The 22,800-nt window shown below is 40.7% G+C and overlaps 2 protein-coding genes and 1 long non-coding RNA gene across 7 annotated transcripts in view; 2 read left to right on the top strand and 1 right to left on the bottom strand.

The window, feature by feature from the left end:
- The window catches only part of ALG5 (ALG5 dolichyl-phosphate beta-glucosyltransferase), a 41,794-nt gene extending 34,778 nt beyond the window's left edge, over positions 1-7,016 (top strand). For both annotated transcript variants that reach the window (XM_047723218.1, XM_047723219.1), the window contains 2 exons: positions 4,730-4,815; positions 6,817-7,016. In XM_047723218.1, coding sequence (XP_047579174.1) covers positions 4,730-4,815; positions 6,817-6,932 — 202 coding nt within the window. In that variant the 3' untranslated portion in view covers positions 6,933-7,016. The remainder of the gene's footprint in view (positions 1-4,729; positions 4,816-6,816) is intronic.
- LOC125096333 (uncharacterized) lies at positions 1,528-18,753 on the bottom strand. The gene is made up of 4 exons (XR_007126141.1): positions 18,319-18,753; positions 10,226-10,280; positions 7,891-8,051; positions 1,528-1,636 (listed from the first exon to the last, which is right to left on the bottom strand). It is a non-coding gene; the product is annotated as an uncharacterized LOC125096333 (long non-coding RNA).
- An 80-nt stretch (positions 18,754-18,833) lies between these two features.
- SMAD9 (SMAD family member 9) overlaps positions 18,834-22,800 on the top strand; it is an 81,835-nt gene continuing 77,868 nt past the window's right edge. For 2 of the 4 annotated variants that reach the window (XM_047723210.1, XM_047723212.1), the window contains exon 1: positions 18,834-19,039. The gene's annotated coding sequence lies outside the window, so the exon portion shown is untranslated. Of the gene's footprint in view, positions 19,040-19,126; positions 19,146-19,234; positions 19,251-22,800 lie in introns of those variants that run through there. The other 2 variants (XM_047723214.1, XM_047723213.1) reach the window with 2 other exon arrangements.

Here is a 22,800-nt window from a genome sequence, read left to right as displayed (position 1 = left end):
CTTCCTTTCTCAACTTCTTCTTCAGTTCTTCCTTAGGACAACCAACACTCACTCTCCAAACCAGATCATCAAGGTATAGTTATAAGGCTGGGCAGGCAGGTGCCTGGGTGGCTCAGTCGATTAAGTGTCTGCCTTCAGCTCAGGTCATGATCCTGGAGTCCTGAGATCCAGCCCCGCATGGGGCTCCCTGCTCAGTGGGGAGTGTGCTTCTCCCTCTATTCCCTTCCCACCACTCGTGCTCTCTCTCTCAAAAACAAATAAATAAAATCTTTAAAAGAAAAAAAAAAAAAATAGACTGGGCAGGCATCTCTGATTCAAAATTAAAGACCTATGGGGCACCTTGGTGGCTCAGTCAGTTAAGCATCTGCCCTCTTCAGCTCAGGTCATGATCTCAGGGTCCTGGGACTGAGCCCCACGTCAGGCTCCCTGCTCAGCGGGGAGTCTGCTTGAGATTCTCTCTGCCTCTGCCTCTCCCCCTCACCAGGCATGCTCTCTCTCTCTCTCATAAATAAATAAAATCTTGGGGCACCTGGGTGGCTCAGTGGGTTAAAGCCTCTGCCTTCGGCTCAGGTCATGATCTCAGGGTCCTGGGATCGAGCCCTGCATCGGGCTTTCTGCTCAGCAGGGAGCCTGCTTCCCCTCCTTCTCTCTCTACCTGCTTGTGATCTCTGTCTGTCAAATAAATAAATAAAAATCTTAAAAAAAAAGGGGCGCCTGGGTGGCTCAGTGGGTTAAGCCGCTGCCTTCGGCTCAGGTCATGATCTCAGGGTCCTGGGATCGAGCCCCACATCGGGCTCTCTGCTCCGCAGGGAGCCTGCTTCCTCCTCTCTCTCTCTGCCTGCCTCTCTGCCTGCTTGTGATCTCTCTCTGTCAAATAAATGAATAAAAAAAAAAAAAAAATCTAAAAAAAAAAAAAAATCTTAAAAAAAAAAAAGAAACTATATTTAAATAATAAATAAATAAATAAATAAAATCTTTTAATGGATAATAATAAAATGGATTCCTTGCAATGTACTTTCTTCTGAGGAATACTTCTTTTTTAAATCAATGTTATGCATGTTGATAACTTAAAGTCCATTCCATAAGGCTTATACTAAAAAATCATTCTCCCTTGCCCCATCTCCCTCGGTCTCCAATTCCTACCCCCTAACTATATCACTTTGAACTCTGCTGTTTCTTTGTGGTATTTGCTTTCCTATTCAAAATAATTGGTTTGCATAGCCCTGTCTGCATTTTTCAGTTTTAGATACTACTTTCCAAAATAAATCAACAGAAATGTATTTAGTTCTCTTAACCCCCCGTACACCCTCCACACGTATCCTCCTAATGCAGTTTCTACATAATTTGTGGTTAGATCACTACTGATTGGTATAGCTATGTAAAGATAATTCGTATTTGAGCCAAAGTGTGTGATATGATTATATTACCTGTCTTGTTGGGCTCACACTCCATGTGGAGTAGGAAGTATGTCCATATGGTCCCATGCTGCAGATCATGCATCAGTTTCACCTTTTTCTTAGAGACATCCTGTCGGCTCTCACCTGTCCAGCTGTTCTCTGGCCTGCTGCACAGTTCCTGTTCTTCCTTTTCCTTGTTTAACACCGTGATTGCAGTAGAGCACATCCTGTTAAACTTCCTAAACATAAGAGAAAGGGTGAGACCCTGCATGTGATCCTGCCTTTAGTCTCCCCTCACATTTGCCTAATTGCTGGAGAAAGCATTCTAGGTTGGAAATCATTTTTCCTCAGGATTTTGAAAGCATTGCTTTATTGTCTTTGGCACCCAGTGTTTCTGTGGAGAGGTCCACTTCTGACAGTAATCTGAATCTCAGTTCTTTGTCTATGCATGTTGTTCCCATCTCCTTTTGGAAGCTTTTTCTCCAGTGTTTTGAAAGACCATGATTTCCAGGACTTAATGTGGCTCTTTTTCATGAATCTTGTTGAGCATGTGGTAGCTGCTCCAGATCTGCAAACCTGTACCCTTTTTCCTCTTCCCACCTGTAAAACAGATGTGGAACCTCTTTCCTCACATTGTCTAGTATAGTCCTGAAAAGCTCATCAGAAGCTGTGTGCGTGGGCAGAGAACTCTGATCAACTGGTTGATGTCACTACAGACTAAGTAACAGAGCCACTTGGTGTGGGAAACTCCCAGCTGTCACTATCTTTTGGGCTGGTTGTTTTCACGTTTCTTGTTTCTTGATTTCCTGCCTGTGAAATAGAAGCCTGGCTGCCAGCATTCACAGCACGAACTTGAGGAAAAGAGAATCTCCTAGAGATTTTCTGTGAGTCCTCCCTTTTGAAGGCCCCCCCCCACCACAACTGCCACTTATAGACATCATCTGCAGTGAGGCCAATGATGCCTGAGCCTTTGGGGGCTCTGCGGTAGTCATTCGTCCATTCAAGGCTTCTCCCGTTGTCACAGTCTGTGTTTCCTACTTACCAGTTTACCAGCTACTTTCCAAGTTTCCGATATTCTTTTATTACTTTCATCTCTTCTTTGTTCTTATGTGTTTATTCCATGATTGTTGTTTTAATTTTAGTGGGATTTCAGGAGGGAGCAGTAGGGTATGTGTGTGTCTGCTGTGTTTAACAGATTATTGACACGCTCTTTGTTCTTCGTGAAAATATCTGTGAGCTCACAGCTATACCAGGAACTGAGTAACAAAAGAAAACAGTGGCTCTGCCCTCCCTACATCTGCAAAAACACATGAAGGCATCTGAGTTGGAAACTAACCCTTATGCTGTTTCTGTACAATAGCATAAGGCTCTATCTAGAAATACTTGGTATTTTAGTTATGTTTTCTTTGGTAACAGATTGGTCTCTTATAATATGGTGATGTGAACTATACTTTTTTTTTTTTAACTATACTTTTTTTTTTTAAGTAAACATCTTCATGTCTTAAAATAGTAAAAGAAGAGAAGGATAGAGTAAAAGTAATAGTAGAAGAAGACTAGCCCTTTCGATTTTTTTAATATAAATTCAATTAATCAGTGCTTTTTTCTCCACTCTTTCCTACTCATCATTCTTACGTTGTTTTATGTCTTTGGTAAGTCACTATATGCTGATATCCTTAGAACAATTAATAATCTTGTTCAGATTATTGAATATCATTGGAACTAATTCAGCATTTTAGGTATTTTTTTTGGTGTTGTGGTAAAGGAGAGAATTAAGGGTTAACCAGGCTTAATATTCAAATAATTTCCTCCTTTCTTGAGTGTCCCAGGCTAGTTAACAGAAGTTTTACACACAGTCTTCTTAACACAAAGAACGCTTTTGTAGATGGTTTTATCATCTTAAGTAAATATTTTATTAGGATAAGAAAAAGCATTAAGTGTTTTTTAAAAAAAATAGTTTTCATATTGAATTATCCAAATACTTGGGATTAAACTAGTCACAGAATGGACAGTAGTAGTTTTGTGGCCAGGAAGACAAAGCTCCAAAATTCAAGTTGTCTGGGATCAGGAAAGCAAACAGAAGTGGGTTTTAGGTATTTTCTTGTTTGTGCTAATATTTTAAAACCCATCCCTGGAAGTCTGAAATGTGTTCCATGCAGTCTAGAAAGTCGGGGCAAGGGCTTGCTTAACAGAACAAGATGAAAGCCAAACAGTAAAGGCTCCAGCACTTTCGGTTACAAGAGCATGAAGAAGGTTTCACAGGCAGTGGTGCTTCTTCCTGAGCTCACTGCCAGTGAGAAGAAGAAACTGGGTTCAGAGAATCTGTAAGCAGAATCCAGGAAAACTTCTAAGTCGGGATTCAGAAACTCTAGGGTTAGCAGATTTCACCTAAACCAAGAGGTAACTGAGGAGGAGCTTTCAGAGCCTTTCATAGGGAGAAGGAAGGATGAACTGGGAATTCAGACTAGAAATGATTTTAACAATGTAAGTTAAAATGAGATAATATATGTAATTCCCATGTATGTATGTCCTTAAATCAAAGAGCATTTCAGACTAATCTTAAGTGCCTTTTCACTGCAACAGTTGGCAGTACTATCTTGCCCAGAATGGCATGGGGAAAGGAAAAGGAAAAGGCAAGTCCCTAGGCAACCCTGTATTTCAAAAAGAAACCTTGGGGTACCTGGGTGGCTCAGTTGGTTAAGCATCTGCCTTTGGCTCAGGTCATGATTGTGGAGTCCTGGGCCGAGTCCCACATTAGCTCCCTGCTCAGCAGGGGAGTCTGCTTCTACCTCTCCATGTTCTCTCTCCCCCTCTCAAATAAATAAATAAAAATCTTTTTAAAATAAACAAATAAATAAACCTTGATCCTTTGGTGGTAGAGGAAATATAATCAAGCAACTCTAAAGCGTCTGACAACATTTTCTCCAACAGATCCTAGAGTTCTGTTTTATTAGCTCTCTGAATCAGTTGAAAATGCTATCAATTCTGTACCTTGAGCTAGTTAAGCCTGGGATTGAAAACCATCAATCTTGAAAATTTGCATGATTAAATTTTCTCTTAGAGCCCAACAGGCCAATTTTATCTCTAGGAGTTTCTGAGTTATGATAGAGACACCATATTTCTCATTTAAATATTATACAGTGACACACTAAATTATTTACCTTGAAGCTCCTGAACTACTTAACCTTTTATATGACCTGTGAATCCAACTTTCAGTTTTACTCTATAAGCTATATATCTGCCTTATAAACTTCTGTAAAACATGCTAAGGTAGAGATTTAATTACACTCTCTTTGTCTTTTTAAAAATAAAAATCAATATATTTTTTGTTTCAGGGCATTTGATGTAGAATTACTTTACATAGCACAGTTCTTTAAAATTCCAATAGCAGAAATTGCTGTCAACTGGACTGAAATTGAAGGTGAGTATGTTGTTGATCTTAAGTGGGGGTGGGAGTAGGGCGACAATACAGTTGTGCAGTAAAGTTAGCTGGCTGCCCCCAACAGGGCTTACTCAGCTGACCTGAGAGGGGCAGTTCCATAGAAAATTCTTCTCCTAATCCCCTCCACCCTCCAGATGGCTTACTGCCTTCTCTCTCCCTGCAGTCTCTTCCTGGGGTCTTCCGTAGGCCTACTACCCAGCCCAGGAAATTCAGTAAAACTTCTACAGCAGACAGGATCATGGCAATTGAGGCTAGAAGCAAGTTTGAGAAGTCTTTGAGATAAATTTTGTTTGCATCCCCTTTTATTTAATATTCTTATTTCATTACTCAGTCGATACTGAGTACCTACAAGCCACCATGCAGAGCTAGATAAGGAATTATAAAATGTAAAAATCTCTAAGATCTGTCATAATGAGAAATCTATCATAATTCTTAATAATTCCTGTTTGAAAAAGGTTAGACTGCTTATAATTTGTAGAGCTTAAAATATATTCTAGTTTTCTCCTTTGCTTACCTTAGAATGCTCCAAAATTAATTCACAGTGTAGAAGCAGTTAACAGTCACCTGGAGACTTTCAAAGTCACCCCTCCCTTGCTGGGCATGGCCCCCGTAGAAAGTCATTGTTGTAATATGCCATTATTGTTCTGTAACCATGGATGGTTAGGAACAGGAGAAGGTCTGCTGATCATTCAAACTATATAGTCTAGAACAAATTCAGACCTCTTGGAGTCTTGCTGAATCAAAGTTAACTTAAAAATTTTAACTACTTTTCCATAGTAGCAGCCTGGATCAAAGGGGATTAAAAAGCCAGTAAAGGATTGCTCAGATTTTTAAGGATCTACTATGTTGATCTATGCTCAGCATAGACTCTGTGGGAAGTTGAAGTGGGAAAAAGTAAAAAATGTGTTTCATATTTACCACATTTGCTCATGTGCATTTCAGAGATAGTTGTGTACTACTTTTCATTAACGGGCATTCAATAAGTAGTTCCATGTTAGTCATTCCCAGAATCCTTGGCCGTCTACCCTCAGTCCCTATAATAGAGCCTTCTGAAATCTCTACAATTTAGATCCTTTCCAGTTTCATTTAACTTCCAAGATGTTTTGTTTTTGTTGTTATCAGAGAAACCACTAAATTCAGCTTTGAAGATGTTTAATTCTTCTGTAAATGATTCAAATAAAATTAAGGTAGATGTGTTAATTAACTTGACAATGGTAATCATTTTACAGTATTATATATACATATATATGTATATATATATCAAATACATACATTCTGCACTTTAAATATATTTCAATTTTATTTGTCAATTATATCTCAATAAAGTTGGGGGGGAAGAAAAGGAAGAAGCTAGAGTATTTGGGCTTAAATCTAGAAAACTGTCAGTGATTAGTATTTTGATATTGGCCATGACTCATTACCATCTAGCACCCCAGTTACCGTGACCTGCAGTCTCTCCTCTTGACTTAATATAAAAAACAGTTCCATGGGATAAATCAAGGCATGTAAGCTTTTAAAACATGCTCCAGGAGGCAGATCTCCTGTAGTCAGCTGGACGTGGTCTTCTGCCATTTGGCAACCACTGGACAAGAAGATCTCCTAGCTAAGATGGTATTTGTTTTAGCTGATTGAAAGTCTTTGGTAGAATTAGAATAAAAACTGGGTTTTTATCTTGGATTTCCCAGATTATTAACTTATATTATATGTGGAAATATACCTGCTTCTCTGCAGTACATGAGACTGAAAAGTAGCATGTAAAACATGAAAATTTGTCCTAAAAAATCATTTTTAAATGTACCAATGGAAGTAAATATATATATACATAAATACATGCATATATGCATACATAATTTTAAAAATAAGGTGACTAGAAGGTCACAAATGTAATGTAGACGCACTTCTAAAATATAATTTTAAACTGAAATATTTTCTCCAGAGTTTACTTAAGTTAATTCATTTTTAATTATTTTTAAATCATAGGTTCTAAATTAGTTCCATTTTGGAGCTGGCTGCAAATGGGCAAGGACCTACTTTTTATACGACTTCGATATTTAACTGGTGCCTGGAGGCTTGAACAAACCAACAAGATGAATTAGGTTCTTTCCCATCTTTATATTCTTATGTATCAGCGTCAACACATTTCATCTGAGATTAAAATTTTAAATAACCCTGGAATAAACGTATGCCATTGCCTGCCTTTTGGTAATTTTAAAGAATTAACTGCCATAACTAAAACTGCTTATACCCCTTTTGGACCCAAAAAATTAAAGGTATTTGTAACAAAGTCAGATTTTCTTTTTGCTTTGGCAATTTTGTTTATTCAGATCAATTATTGTTATAATTCTGAGAAATGCAACTTTTTTTTTTAATTTTATTTTTTATAAACATATATTTTTATCCCCAGGGGTACAGGTCTGCGAATCACCAGCTTTACACACTTCACAGCACTCACCATAGCACATACCCTCCCCAATATCCATAACCCCACCCCCCCTCTCCCAACCCCCCTCCCCCCATCAACCCTCAGTTTGTTTTGTGAGATTAAGGGTCACTTATGGTTTGTCTCCCTCCCAATCCCATCTTGTTTCATTTACTCTTCTCCTAACCCCTTAACCCCCCATGTTGCATCTCCTCTCCCTCATATCAGGGAGATCATATGATAGTTGTCTTTCTCCGATTGACTTATTTCGCTAAGCATGATACCCTCTAGTTCCATCCACGTCATCGCAAATGGCAAGATTTCAGAGAAGTGCAACTTTTAAACAGAAGAGAGAATCAATTATTCCTACTCTGAAGTACCTGCATAATTCTCATGAACTTAAGTAAATATAAACCACAATCATGTATCTGTGCTCAGAGGTTTAAAAATCAAATTAGCATATGTTTAAATATATATGAATTTATCAGTATTAAATCCATATTTCAACTTCTTCAATTCTAGGAAATTACATGTTAAGGAAAGGATACAGGTTTTGTCACAAAAGCATCCACTTCCTTACATAGTCTTATTTCTCTCCTTCCCAGTTTTACTGACAGATGCACTTATTCTCTTACCTCTGGGCAATGCTTTGCTCTTGAGTTCATGTTATTAGAAACTGGAAATTCTTTATTAAGAAGAGAAAGTTTTGGAGGTGCCTCACTGGTTCAATTAGTAAAGCATGTGATTCTTGATCTTGGGGTTGTGAGTTTGAGCCCCACACTTGGTGTACAGCTTACTTAAGAGAAAGAAGGTTTTGTAATATTAATAAATATTTACACTTAATATCAGAAGCCTGTGTTTTTGAGTTACTACAAAGATTAATGAATAGCAATTGTAATTTACCCCTAAAATTCAGAATTAGACTTCCTGATGTTTCAGAGAAACTAATAATAATATCTAGCATTTATTGAATGCTTACTGTATGCCTGCTACTGATCTAAGCACTTGGTATATAATGATTCACTTTTATTTTTTGTTAAAGATTTTATTTATCTTTTGTCAGAGTGAGAGAGAGAAAGCACAGAAAGGGAAAGCAGCAGGCAGAGGGAGAAGGAGGCTCCCTGCCGAGCAAGGAGCCCAATGTGAGACTTGATCCCAGGACTCTGGGATCATGACTGGAGCTGAAGGCAGGCACTTAACCGACTAAGCCACCCAGGCATCCGTCCCTTCACTCACTTTCATAATGGAAGAGGAAACAGGCATAAAGTGGTTACTTACCAAGGTCACATAGCTAAGAAACAGTGGAGTCATGATTCTAGCTCCTGTAGGCTGGGTCCAAAGCCTACACTCTAATGATTATGTTACTTCAGTTTCTGATACTGAAAATTGGAGATACTGGAGTAGAAAGTTTCAGAAGTACACTAAATAAAATATTTTAAAGACAAGACTTAGGGGCGCCTGGGTGGCTCAGTTGATTAAGTATCTGCCTTTGGTTTAGGTCATAATCCCAGGGTCCTGGGATTGAGGCCCACATCAGGCTCTCTCTGTCTCTCCCACAGCTTGTGCTCTCTCTCTCTCTCATTCATTCTCTCTCAAATAAACAAAATCTTTAAAATAGGGGCGCCTGGGTGGCTCAGTGGGTTAAAGCCTCTGCCTTTGGCTCAGGTCATGATCCCAGGGTTCTGGGATGAGCCATGCATCGGGCTCTCTGCTCAGCAGGGAGCCTGCTTCCTCCTCTCTCTCTGCCTGCCTCTCTGCCTACTTGTGATCTCTGTCAAATAAATAAATCTTTTTTAAAAATTAATTAATTAATTAATTAAAGACAAGACTTAAGTAAAAAAGTAAATAAAAAAGTAAATAAGCTGGAAAATGTCTCCTCCCCAGAAGTTTCAACAACAGTGCTATGATCACATCTGCAGGAGACATTAAGTTCCTTGAAAACAGAAACCAGTTCTTACCTTAGTATCCCCAGCACAGTGCTTAGCCTATAGTAGACACTGACTGCTGATTAAGTGAATAAACAAACTCCATTTACTACCAGATTTTAAGAGCATTAAACTCTCTAAACGAAGAGAACAAAGCAAGCCTTATGCAAGTAGAAATGATAGAAAGCCAATAGGAGAAGAATGATATTAGCATTTAAAAGAGTTGAAAGTACAAACCTAAACCAAAAGTAAGATCTTTCATGAAACTATAATAAAAATAAAATAATTTATAGGCATACCTTGTTTTTTTACAAATGAAAGCTTTGGTCACCCTGTGTTGAGCAAGTCTCAGTGCCATTTTTCAACAGCATTTGCTCAATCCATGCCTGTCACATTTTGGTAATTATAATATTTCAAAATTTGTCATTATTTGTTACGGTGATCTGTAATCAGGGATTATTACTCACTGAAAGCTCAGATGATGGTTACCATTTCTTTTTTTTTTTTTTTTAAGATTTTATCCATTTATTTGACAGAGAGAGAGATCACAAGTAGAGAAGCAGGCAGAGAGAGAGAGGGAAGCAGGCTCCCTGCTGAGCAGAGAACCCGATGCGGGACTCGATCCCAGGACCCTGAGATCATGACCTGAGCTGAAGGCAGCGGCTCAACCCACTGAGCCACCCAGGCGCCCCTGGTTACCATTTCTTAACAATGAAATAATTTTTAATTAAGGTGTGTATTTTTTTTTTAGATATAATGCTGTTACACACTTAACAGACTACAGAATAAGGTAAACATAACTATTACAATGGGAAACAAAAAAATTCATTTGACTCATCTTATTGCAATATTTGCTTTATTGCAGTGGTTTGGAACCAAACCCATGATATAGCTGAGGTATGCTTGTGTTGCTCTTTGCAAGCTCGTGATAAAAATGCGTGTTTAAAGCACATAGAAATTTTGAGAGGGAAGCATCAATACTCTTATGTAGTTCATTCACGAACACTATTAAGAAAGGGTTCTGATATCCTTGATGCCAATTTACCTTTCTAAGCCCATATTCACCTAGGTTAATAGCATAGTGTAGACTCTGAGGCACTCTGTAAGAGAAAATGTAGTTTTTGTTGACCTCACAGAGCCTGCTAACAAAATAACAAGCAGCCATAGCAAAAGTGAAAATATCGACTACATTTTACATGTATTAGCTTAGTCTGGTCAAACAAATCTATCTTATAGGAATAATTACCCACATTTCAGAAATTAATAAATAGACTGGGCCCAAGGTCCCACAAGTAGCCAATAGTTGTACTTCTAAATAAAAAACAGGAAATATAAAGGATCATGGGACATGATCATGATTAAAACTGAGAGGATAAGCTCATTACAATCAGACAACTTGACCATTTATTTTTTACCTTCTGACTTGTTCTTACAGAATGTTTAACATGGAGTTTGACGTGAAGTTACACCTGGTTAATCAGTAATTCCATGTCTCTCCATTGTTATGTACTTCCACCATTCATGGTTGTTTCTTCACTTCTATTTTCCATCTTCTTTATTCAGTTATAATTTCCTCAAGAGCAGAAACCTTGCCTTTTCTTTTATGTGTGTATCACAGAGCATCCTAAATTGTGATTGTTCAATAAAGTTTTCCAAAATGGTTAGATAATGCCACCATTTCGATTCACTTGTCAAAAAAAAATTACAGGAATGAGTTTATCCACTTTATTGTCAGCTAAACCCCCTGAAGTAGTCGCCTAGTAGGCTGCTCTGTTTTTGTGCAATCTCGAAATCCATCAAATCTATAAATTTATGATTTCATTATGTTAACCCAATAAAGGACTCTGTGAAGTGATACATTTGTAATTCACTGATTTTGAATCAAACTCTAGGTAGTGGGGCACCTGGGTGGCTCAGTGTGTTAAGCCTCTGCCTTCAGCTAAAGTCATGATCTCAGGGTCCTGGGATCGAGCCCCTCATCGGGCTCTCTGCTCAGCAGGGAGACTGCTTCCCCTTCTCTCTCTGCCCGCTGCTCTGCTTGCTTGTGATCTCTCTCTGTCAAATAAATAAATAAAATCTTCAAAAAAAAAAAACTCTAGGTAGTATTTTGATGGTCACAAAAAAGCATTATCTTTACAGATTTGATCCCATCTAAGCGTTCTTTCTTTATATAATATAGACAGATATAGATATTACAGATATATAGGGGTTTTTTTTAAACTCGATTTTTAAAAATTTGATATATAGGTGTTTTTTTTAACTGTATCAAAGGATACAGTGATCAAGTGTTCTATACTTGCAATCAAAAACTGATCTATCCTTGCCTTCTGAGGACTTTGCATTTAAGGGCATGATGCCTACAAATCCTACCTATAGAAACCCATGCCCGGAAGCGTTCCCCTTTCTTCAACTCATAAAATCAAGCCAGCTTAAAAGTCAGTTGTTTGGAACCCATAAGGTGTTTCCCATGAAAATCATATCAGAAAAGGATGGTTAAGTCCTTACAGCAGTCTGAAACACATATAAGTCTATAATATACCTGAACTACCCTGTACTAGTCTGTAGTAATACCTGACCATGATTTGCAACGCCATTTCTTTGGAGAAACTATTCAATTTCCAAGTGGGAATGCCAGGGAATTATCTTGACCCATGGCCTCTAGGAATCACAATGAAAAGTCAGGTACCTAGCAGCGGGTTTAAACCTCACTGCAGCTTCTGCAGAGGCTGTGGGCAACTTCCCCCACCTACGAGGGTCTGATGAGCAAGGGCTCCCATGGTAATCAGCAGAAGCCTGCTTATAGTATGACATCAGAAGGAAGACAGTCCTACAGAAAGGACAGAGGGCAGAGCAAGGACCAAGAGTGACAGCAGTGATCTTTATCCGAAAAGTATCACAATACACCTCAGAAATACTCCTAGGAAATGAAGTTATGTACACTACCTCTCTGACCCATGAATGTTGACACTAACAAGACAATGTGTTCCTGCGTGTGCATGTGTGTGTCTGTGTGTGTCTGTGTGTCTGTGATGAACGTAGAGGGCAGGTGATTGTCAACGTAACTCATTCCACTATGAGAACAGGGACAGTAAAACTAGGCCCCAAAAGGCATAGTGCCCACAAACATGCCCCACCCAAACAGTGGCATGAATTTAAATTTGAATCCTCCAAAATAAAAATGAAGAGAAAGTACTTAAAAATGAAGAGAAAGTCCTTAAAGTAACAATATTTACAACTGTCACGTTTCCAGAGGAAAGGAACTTTTGCAGTGCCTGGGGGGTGCAGCTGGTTGAGCATCTAGCTCTTGGTTTTGGCTCGGGTAATGATCTCAGGGTCCTGGGACCAGCGGGGAGCCTCAGTGGGATTCTCTCTTCTCCTCTCTGCCCCTCCCACTGTGCTCGCTCTCAAATAATTACATAAATCTTTAAAAAAAGATATATATATATATGTATATATATATATATATATATACATATATATATATATCTTTTATAAATCACTTGTTCATTCTATCATTTGCTCAGTAAGTACATACATATTGAATGCCTGGCTTTTAAGAATTGTTGGACAGATTTATTATACAATTAGGAGAAAATCAATTGCAGTACCACATTTAAGATTTGTCTACCCTCAAATAGTCAACTTGGAAAGAAAATATGAAGCATTTAATAGCAATTCAAATAATGCAAAATCAAGGGGCCAGATATGTTCCATGGAAAACTTAAATCCTTGCCATTCAAAATTAGAATTTTCCCTAAATTATTATACTTCTATGGGACTTTATATGCATGATGTACAACTTTGACGGAAGTAATAATACCTCCACCTAGGAAGATAGTTTATATCCTCTCAGTTCCTTTTGCTCTTTGTCATTCTTCTGAAATAAACTTAGAATAGCAGTCCTACTCACAATTTTCACTGTATTCCTTGGGATCTAAAGAAGTATTTTCTTGAAAATTTTAGTGGAAGGGCCACTTAAATCAGGATAATTATTCCATGACAAAAAAAAATTTAAAATAAATACTCCCACTTCTGGAAAGGTGGAGTAAATGACTTTATCTATCTCTCTTGCTAAGTACAGATAATACCCCTGGAGTATATAAAAGAAACATAAGTAAACTCTGAAAGGCACAAAAAGAAGGTAGACTGTCTAAAGACCTTGAGACATATGGAAGGACATGGTGGTGACTTCCTTGGCTTTTCTTTCTGTCTCATATATCCCAGACTTGTAGGTGAAGCAGTCACCTAAAAATGCTGATGGGCACAAAAAAAGAATAAGTCCCTAAAATGCATCTCTCTCTCGCCAAAAGACCATGTAAGGAGCAAGATCAGCAAAACAAAAAACCTTCAGACAGTAACTGCTCCATTCCAATCAAACACTACAGAAAAAAATGGTGGCCCCACCCTTGCTGACAATAGCAAAGGCTGAACGGGGAGCTGAGACTGGTACCCTCATGATGCTGTAATAAGGCACCTGAACACCCTTAGCAGGGTGAGTCAGAGAAGGCCAAGTAGAGAGCAGGACTTACGTTCCCACCAGCCAGTAATGTGTCCTCTGCCTCTGGACATTAGTGGAGATACCACGGGATCCTCTCTTTCACTCCCATCCCTTCCTTACTGGGTAAGAAGTTGTTTCACCTTCCCACCACCACCACCACAATGAGATGGTGTCAAAGGAGGCCTCATTTCCTCTGGTAGTCTACCAGTAACAAAGCCACCTTTACCACAGTCACAATGAAGACCATGTAGCCAGAACTCCCATCCTTCTAACAGTAATAAGTAGCCTCCCTTTCCTTTTGGTATCTATAAGGGCTAAGTGCGGAATCTGTAGTTACACCTCCTCCTGAGAATATAACAAGACAGACATGCTCCCTCTTCCCTTGCTGGAGTAGTGTCAGAAAAATCTATTTAATATGAAAGGTTTAACTGTTAAGTGAGATCCAGAGTCTAAGAAAAAATTAAAAAAAAAAAAAAAAAGTCTAGGTTTCAAGAGAGAATCAAACATCAAAACAAAAACCAGAAGAATCTCAACTTGTATAAAAACAATCAGTAGATGCTAACACTGAGAATACAGAAATATGAGAATTATCTGACAATGATTTTAAAGCAGCCATCCTAAAAATGCTACAATGCAATTATAAGCATGCTTGAAATGAACGAAAAAAAAAAAGCCTTAGGGGGGAAAAATAAAGAAAGAGGAAAAAGAAAAGAAAACAAAAGAAAATCTCAGTAAAGAAAAAGAAGATCTCAAAAATTAAATGGAAATTTCAGAATTGAAAAACATAGTAACTAAAATTAAAATCTCGTGGATGACTCAACAGTAGAATGAAGCTGATGAAGGAAAGAGTCAGAAACGTGAAAGATAAATAGAAATTTTCAATCTGGTCAAAAAAAAAAAAGAAAGAATGAATGAATGAAAGAAAGAAAGAAAGAAAGAGAAAAGAAAAGCAAGAAAAGCCTCAGGAACCTTTGAAACTATAGAAAGATCTAACATTTGTGTCATCAAAGTTCCTGCAAGGGCTAAAAAAGTACTTGAGGAAATAATGGCCAAAAACTCAAAACGGGATTTAAAAGAGGTATTTGCACACCCATGTTCACTGCAGCATTATTCACATTAACCAGGAGGTGGAAGCCACTGATTGATAAACCGGGTAAAGATGATGTGGTATATCTATACAATGGAATATTATGGAGACCTACAGAAGGAAAACCTGTCCTACAACATGGATGAACCTCGAGGACCTTATGCTAAGTGAATAAGCCAGTCACAGAAAGACAAATACAATATAATACCACTTATATGAAGTATCTGAAATAGTCAAAATCATAGAAATAGGAGGTAGAAAAGTGGTTGCCAAGGGCTGGGTGGGGGGGACTGAAGAGAGGAAATACTATTTAGTGGTTATGAATGATCAATTTTGCAAAATGAAGAGTTCTAAAGATCTGCTGTACAACAATGTGAATATACTTAACTCTACTAAACTGTATACTTAAAATGGTTAAGAAGATTTAAAAAAAAATTCAGTCTCTTCTAGTCCCTAAGGAACATGTTACTAAGCAACAACTTGAATGAATGGATGAATTAGATCACTTTTCAATTCAACTTCAAGTACCAGGAAGACATGAGGTGTAGTGGTTAAATGTGTGGACTTTGGAGTCAGGCAGACTGGAGCGTGAATTATGAGTCAGACACTTGGGGACATTTGGTTATGCCTCAGTTTCCTCAACCGCAAAATGGGATAATAATTCTCATCCTGAGATGTCATGAGGGTGAAACAAGGTGACATGCATAAAGCCTAACCTGGTCCTTACAGGGAGAAGCTCACAACGGGAGATAGCTTTCACTCTTCACCGCCAAATCAAGATGCTTTAGGACTCCCTTGTTGCAAACCCAGAATACTTATTTGGTGATCTTCGTAACTAACAATATTATTCTGTCTACGGCCATACCACCCTGAATCGCCCGAACTCATCTGATCTACTAACATTATTTTTCCTATTTATCCAACAAGTTTGACCGTTCTCTTAGAAACACTGAGATTTTTCATATGTAGACCTACTATTCTGCACATAGTAGGCATTCTGGGCTGCCTTTCCAATGCCACGGCACTCTGCTTCAAAGACAGCACCTACAGAGCTGCATCCCCCCAGACTGTGCATATGGAGGGGCTCTTTGACTATGAGCTAGTGGTCATTCATATTCACTTCTCAAGATGTAGCTGAAATTTCACTTCTGTGGCGACTCCCTGACACCTCCCTTGTGCCTTCACCCCTAAATGACACACAGGGTTACTGTATGATAATCATTGATACGTGCGTCTTTCCTAGTGAGACCTAGTTTCCTTAGGACCAGCGCTCTGTGTTCATGCGATTAGTCCAGGCACCTGTGCTCAGGAAAGTGTTTAAAACTGGCATGGACTGAATAAATGGCTTGAAAAAAAGTTCAAAGTGGAATCAGAAAAAGTGCAGGGTTAGGACAGAATTGCAGATGAAATGTGTAAAAGAAACTAAAAGTGGGAGGGGTGTGTAGGCAACAATTCCTAGTTATGGCTCTGAGTAGGACCACTATAATGCTAGATCAAACATCGGGTACAGCAGGTGAACAAAGTGGAATCTTTGTATCCATGGGATTACTACAGCCTCTGTCACGATCACATCCTATGCTAAACATCTTAACACAGGAAAATCACTCCTTCCCCTATCCTATCCTATCCTATCCTATCCCTGTCCTATAGGCTGTGGCTGGAGCTCACGTTACATCAAGTCCTTGCAGTTCGGAAAACTGGGAGCTTAGTTTCACCATGGTTTTCAGGTCTTGAACCAATATTTTACTGGAGATTCCACTAAATCACAACCTGTGACTGAGTCTCACCCGTCCTATGATTCCCATCACCTGGTTTTCTGGTGAAAGTTCTAGCCAGCCTAAGATTGCAGCTAATCAAGAAACCAAGAAGAAAAAAATCTAGCAGAGTCCGGATTTCCAATTACATGGATAGTCAGCTTCTGAAAAATGGAGTGTCCAACACTGAGCCTTCTTTCCTGGAGTAGGCCTTTTCTCCTTGGAACTCACCAGATCTTACTGTTCTTGTATATAATAGATTAACTTTCTTTTTTTTTTTTAAAATTATTTATTTATTTATTTGACAGAGAGAGAGATCATAAGTAGTCGGCGGGGGGATGGGGGTGGGGAAGCAGGCTCCCCACTGAGCAGAAAGCCCGATGTGATGCAGGGCTCGACCCCAGGACCCCCGAGATCATGACCAGAGCTGAAGGCAGAGGCAGGCTCAACCCACTGAGCCACCCGGGCGCCCCATAGATTAACTTTCTATATTAGGTTTCAGAAATAAATGATAGGAATTGTATAAGTGACAGGCTAACTTTTAAGTGCCAAAATTTCTTGGTATGTAAATGAAAATGTACAGAAAAAGCAGACTACACACACTCAAAGAATCTGCAAATCCAAGTCCTGCCAAGAGCCAAGAGAATTCTGTGAACTTAAAAAGACTCCATGCCAGAAGCATGAGCTAGCGTTGCGGAGGTTATAATTTCTTGCTCTGCATTGTGTCCTCTGCATTGTCTAATGCACATACGGAAACTGAAATAGTGACTGGGCCATTTCTTTTCTCAGTAACATTGAAAACAAAACAAAAACAACGTGAGCCACAAGGTCACTAGTCCTGAGGATCTAATTAGTTTACTTGCCGTAAAGTGCACATCAAGTGTAACCTGTAGTTTTTTTTTTTTTTAAAGATTTTATTTATTTATTTGACACAGAGAGAGAGAGAGAGAGAGAGAGAGAGAGAGAGAGAACACAAGCAGTCAGAGTGGCTGGCAGAGGGAGAGAGAGAAGCAGGCTCTCCGCTGAGCAAGGAGCCCAATGCCGGACTCGATCCCAGGACCCCGGGACCATGACCTGAGCTGAAGGCAGACGCTTAACGAACTGAGCCACCCAGGCGTCCCTAACCTGTAGTTTTTAAGCTGTCCAAATGTCTCCTGGTGTTGCACACCCACAGCATTTTCAAACTTAACACCCAGCCTGGAGCAGAGGTAGAGGTAAATGGGCCAGGTGTAGAATGAGGGCTTAAACTCCGGTTTAAGGTTCAACCACAAACGCTGTTTTAAACAAGGTCATTGCTCCACCACAACAGTATGGTAATGCAAAACTGGTATCTGCTGGGGAAAGAAATCGCAGTGCTTTGAGAACTAGAAACAGGCAGGTAAATTCAAAGCCTTGCATTTACATTACATGGAGGACCAACTTTCCTATACACAGGAGCAAAGGGAATACTGTCTTCTTGTCACTTAATGCTACTTTCGCCTCTCCTGTTAAATGCCTTTTCCATGAAGAGGAACTAGGTGATGGGGAATCAAAGGCCATCAGTATGTTGGTGGCACTGCCTAAATGTATTCTGAGTGAGTTCTAGGAGTCCACAGTGACCTAAAAAAGCAGGCTGTCTAGGGGGTAGCCAGGCTCTGAGGCAAGAAGTTTATACATTAACGTTGTTCAGCGCCCATAAGGTTCTAGCTTTATTAGATTAGATAATACTATGTATTATATGCTAGTCTGTTAAGCAAATAAATACACAAAAAGAAGTGACAGTCCACATAATTACATGACTAGTTTTTACCACCACTCACCACTCACAGTGATTAGATTTTCTTCCGCCCAAGCCAGTACAAACCAGTTGCCCTGGTGCAGTTGACGGGTGTAAGGATCCCTTTAGCCTGAAGAGCTAGTAAGCAATAGTAAGCAAGTAACAGTAACCATCAAGGCCCAGAAACGTGTCAGAAAAATGCCTGGGGCGGGGGTGGGGGGTAGGGGGGCCGGTTCAAACCGATTTGTTGATCCTGTATCTCTTGCTCTGGTAACAACTCTCCTTGGCCTCAGGCTCCAGGCAGACACAAGAAATCTCAGGGGTGGCGGAAGAGCCGGAGACGCGAGGTGACCCAGCTGGCGGGAGCCTCCCCACCGCGGCCCGCCAGCGGGGCTTAGTCACCCACTGAGGCTAGCCTGGGGTCCCGAAGAAGGACCGGGAGGCAGCGCAGGGCCGCGCCGAAGCGCCCCCGCCGCAAGTTTCCGCGCACGTGGCCGCGGGGCGGGCCGCGCTCCCCCTGTCTCGCGGGCTCCCGGAGCGGCCAGGGCGCGCGGCGGCGGGCGGGGGCGGACCCGTGCGCAGGGCTCCTGGCCGCTTTCCAGGTCGGCGCACTAATACGGGCGATGAGGCTTCGCGGCTCCAGTCTGACTGACGCCGGCTGGGGCCGCCGCCGCCGCCGCCGCCGCAGCCGCCGCTGTAGCCGCCGCTGTCTCGGTTCCCGCCGCCGCCGGGCCCTGCAGCCGCTGAGCGCGCGCTGCCACGCAGTGAGTGCGCGGCGCTTGGAGCGGGCGACTGGGGACCCACGGCGGGGGGTGGAGGGGGGAGCCGGACCTGGGGTGGGGGGAGGGATGAGTGGCATCGTGGGGACAGGTAAGAGATGCCCTCCCCAGCGCGCGCTGGACGAGTGCGCGCGCGCGTGTGTGTGCTTGTGCGGCTAAGTTGTTCTTCCCCGAGGGAGGTCTCCGAGGCCCTTTGGTGTGTGGCTTGGTTCTTTGTAGTCTCCATCCCCGCATTTCTTGGCGGAGCCTGTTTGGGGTGGGGTGGGGACGGAGGGGACAGCTCCGGAGAGTTGGGCGCGTGCCCTCCCCGCCGCCGCAGCCGCCCGGGCTGCAGGCACCTGGGACCTGTAGGAGGATGCTGGTCCCGGGGCCGGGGCGCCGGCCGAGCGGCGCTGTGGCCCAGGGCGTGGGCAGGGATGCGCGCTAGCTCTCCGGCGCCCGGACTGGGCACCGAGCGGGGGTCGAGCACCGAGGACAGGCGCCGCGGAGACCCAGACTCAGAGCTGAGTAACCGTTTGTTGTGGCCGAAAGTGAGGGGGGGGAGTGGAGAAATCGGGGTGGGGGTAGTAATTGTGACTCAGCTGGCCTCCCTGGCCTTCTGTCTCATAGGCTTTTTTACTCTGCTTACCTTTGAGGCACGCGAAGTGGGACGAAAAAAAAAGTTAGGAATGTTGTTCAAGTGTCTCCGGACTAGCGCTTGGATTGTGTTGGGAGCTGGGATGTTTGTCTTTTCCTTCGCCTGCCATTCGGTGCCAGCTCTCCGCAGAGGGGAGGGGGGCGAGGTGGGGAACAGATACAGGAGACTAACTGACGCCAGCATTGTGATCGGAAGGAGGAGCGCGGGGAAAACATTTTTATGGATGGCTAATCGCTGACAAGTCTTCCCGTTACTATTCCTTCCTCCTCCCACCCTTGACAGTGGAAATTTCAAAGGATAGTTTAGAAATCCTCCGTTGACTTGTTTCTGGGTTGGAACTGGTACTTCTGAGAAATAGCCTACAAATAATGTATATCTAGTTTCGGAATAAAATTGCATGTAAATTATTTACCCAGTAATTAACAGTCGGATACACACCCACAGGACACTGTGGATTGCTTTTAATGGATCCAATTTACAAGTGTCATTACAGTGGTTTGCCAGATTTCTCGGATGATCTTTTGGAAGTGTGGTTTAGCAGGAATAATAGAGGATAACTGTCAAGTCATACGGCATTTAATAATGCTACCTCCTTGGCCATAACTGAGCACAGCTTTGGGGGCATCCTTCTGAGGGAGTGAAATGTTCATGCTACAAACAGATCTTCTGTCTTAGGAGTCCTGCCGGTGTGAGGGAATGCCATTGGATGTTTTTATTTTTAAAATAGCAATCTATATTTAAAAAGGAAGTAAAAGTAAAGCCCAAACACATTCTCCAAACTCCACATTCAGTAAGTGAGTCTTTCTATGCTTGTAGGAAATCATGAACAAGATTTTGGACTGTTTTCAAATCTGTGGTTATCCAAGAAGGACACTGCAGATAAGAAAATGATGTAATAGTTTATAAATAAGGAACATTTTAAATATAATATGACAAAAGTTTAAAATAATATATCAGGAAAGGAACTTGTAGTGATAATAATTGCCTTCATTGATGGCAGTACAGCTGTCTTTAGCAGACAGCCTTGAGCCTCTTAATCTCTTCTGACACAACCAACTCCCATTTTTATGCTTGACTGGCTATCTTTGTCCGAGTTGTTTTGGTTTCAGCTCTGTGGTTTTAAGCTATGTTTAAGAGAATGTCAATATATTCTTGACCTGAACAAACTCATTTTTATCAGTACAGTGTTTACTGAAGATCAAGGGTATAAACAAATTTTAGGTTAAACCCCTAAGTACTTTGTAGTTCCCACACCTTTGTCGTCAGTGTCTTAGAGTCAACATGAGCTATTAGACTTTTCTCCCTCTAAAATATTTTTCTTTTACTTCTATATCTTCAGTTAATGGCTAATCAGAGAATGTTTACAGATATCAACTACTGCATCCCTGATTGCCCAAGACATCGAATGAGAAAGAAGAGGTTTTCTTGTTTGGTTTGTTTTTTAAATGAGACCTTGCCAAGGATATCTGTAAGTAATAAACAACTGGCAAAATTATTTATCTTTTCTGTCCATGTGGTCAGTTGGAGGAGAAAAAAAATCTGTCAAGAAATTATTTCATAAAGATTAAAATATTCACTTTCAGGGTTACAAATGGTTTAATTCTGATTAATGAGAGTGCAATTTCCTTTGCCAAATTGGAGAGCTCATGTCTCAGGAGTGGTCACTATAGCATGTAGGCAACTAACTAGTTTATATCTAACATTCCCTTTGCAATAAAGAAAACAGCAATTTCATCATATACTGCTTTATTATGTCAGAAATAATACGTATCCAAAGAATGTATTTTGCTTTAAGGGAAGGTAAATGTTGTAGAAAATGAAGACTTAAAATTTGCAAAACATACTAATTACAGTTTAAGCTTCTATCAAACCTTAGTGCAGATTTTGTTATTGCTTCTAACATTTGGAGAGGAATTCAGAAACAGGGAAGTGTCCAGAATAAAAGAATAAATATAGCAGTACATTGAAAGCATGAATCTCTTCAAACAGTTGTAATTTTAGGTTGTTGGATTTATATTTCCTTGGTTACTGTTGCTAGTGAGTTGAAAAGTTATTCTAAAGCAAAAAAAAAACCCAAAACAAAACAGGCAAACAATGAATTCATGAGTAGTTATAACAGTTTGAGTATGCTTTATAGATTTTTTTTTCTCTTAAGCTCGTGAATGTCCATGTCATGAGTAGTCACATAACAAAAAAATAATTATCCCTTAGCAATAAACTAACCTTTTAAAATAAATATTCCTGTAAATTGTGTCTCAAGGAACGTGTGCTAACTAATGTTAAGATTTCACAATATCTGGGGCGCCTGGGTGGCTCAGCGGGTTGGGCCGCTGCCTTCGGCTCAGGTCATGATCTCAGGGTCCTGGGATCGAGCCCCGCATCGGGCTCTCTGCTCAGCGGAGAACCTGCTTCCTCCTCTCTCTCTGCCTGCCTCTCTGCCTGCTTGTGATCTCTCTCTGTCAAATAAATAAATAAAAAATCTTAAAAAAAAAAAAGATTTCACAATATCTGTTAGTATTAGAAGCCATTATACCGGTGAAAGCTGGGTGTTAATCTTCCCAAGGGACTGCATCCTGACACTTGCACCCCAAACCATCCTGAACACCCTATACTACTCTCCTTTGGTGGCAGCCTCCAGCTGCCCCAGACCACATTTCCAGGTTGATCTTACCCCTCCTAGATTTTAAGCTGTCATTAAATTATTATAATTCATTATAATAATGAATTATAATTTCCCATCATGCCCTGTCTTTTCTCTTCTCTGCATCTGTACTCATGCTAAGGCCTAAAATGCCACCCCCTGCTTCCCAGCGTAGCATCAGATCCTAAGGGATAGCTGCATCTTCCTCATGTTCTGTGGTCCTGTCCAGGTGCAGCCTTCATGAACTTTTTTATGGTCCCGGTCTCAGATGTCTCCTTCTTTGAGCTGCTGTACCTCTTTGCCTTTTCCACTCTTGCTTCATCTCGTCTTATATGAAGTTACTCATGTGCTAATTTATTTCTGCTAGTCAGTCAGTGCTTTCAAGATCTGTGAAGGAAGGGATCATGCTTCATCTTTTCTATTCCCTTAATGCTGACCACAGTGCCTAGCATAGTGCTCAGTAAATAA

This window comes from Lutra lutra, chromosome 3, assembly GCF_902655055.1.
Source record: "Lutra lutra chromosome 3, mLutLut1.2, whole genome shotgun sequence".
Taxonomy (NCBI): domain Eukaryota; kingdom Metazoa; phylum Chordata; class Mammalia; order Carnivora; family Mustelidae; genus Lutra; species Lutra lutra.
This window is presented reverse-complemented; position numbering and strand designations above follow the sequence as displayed.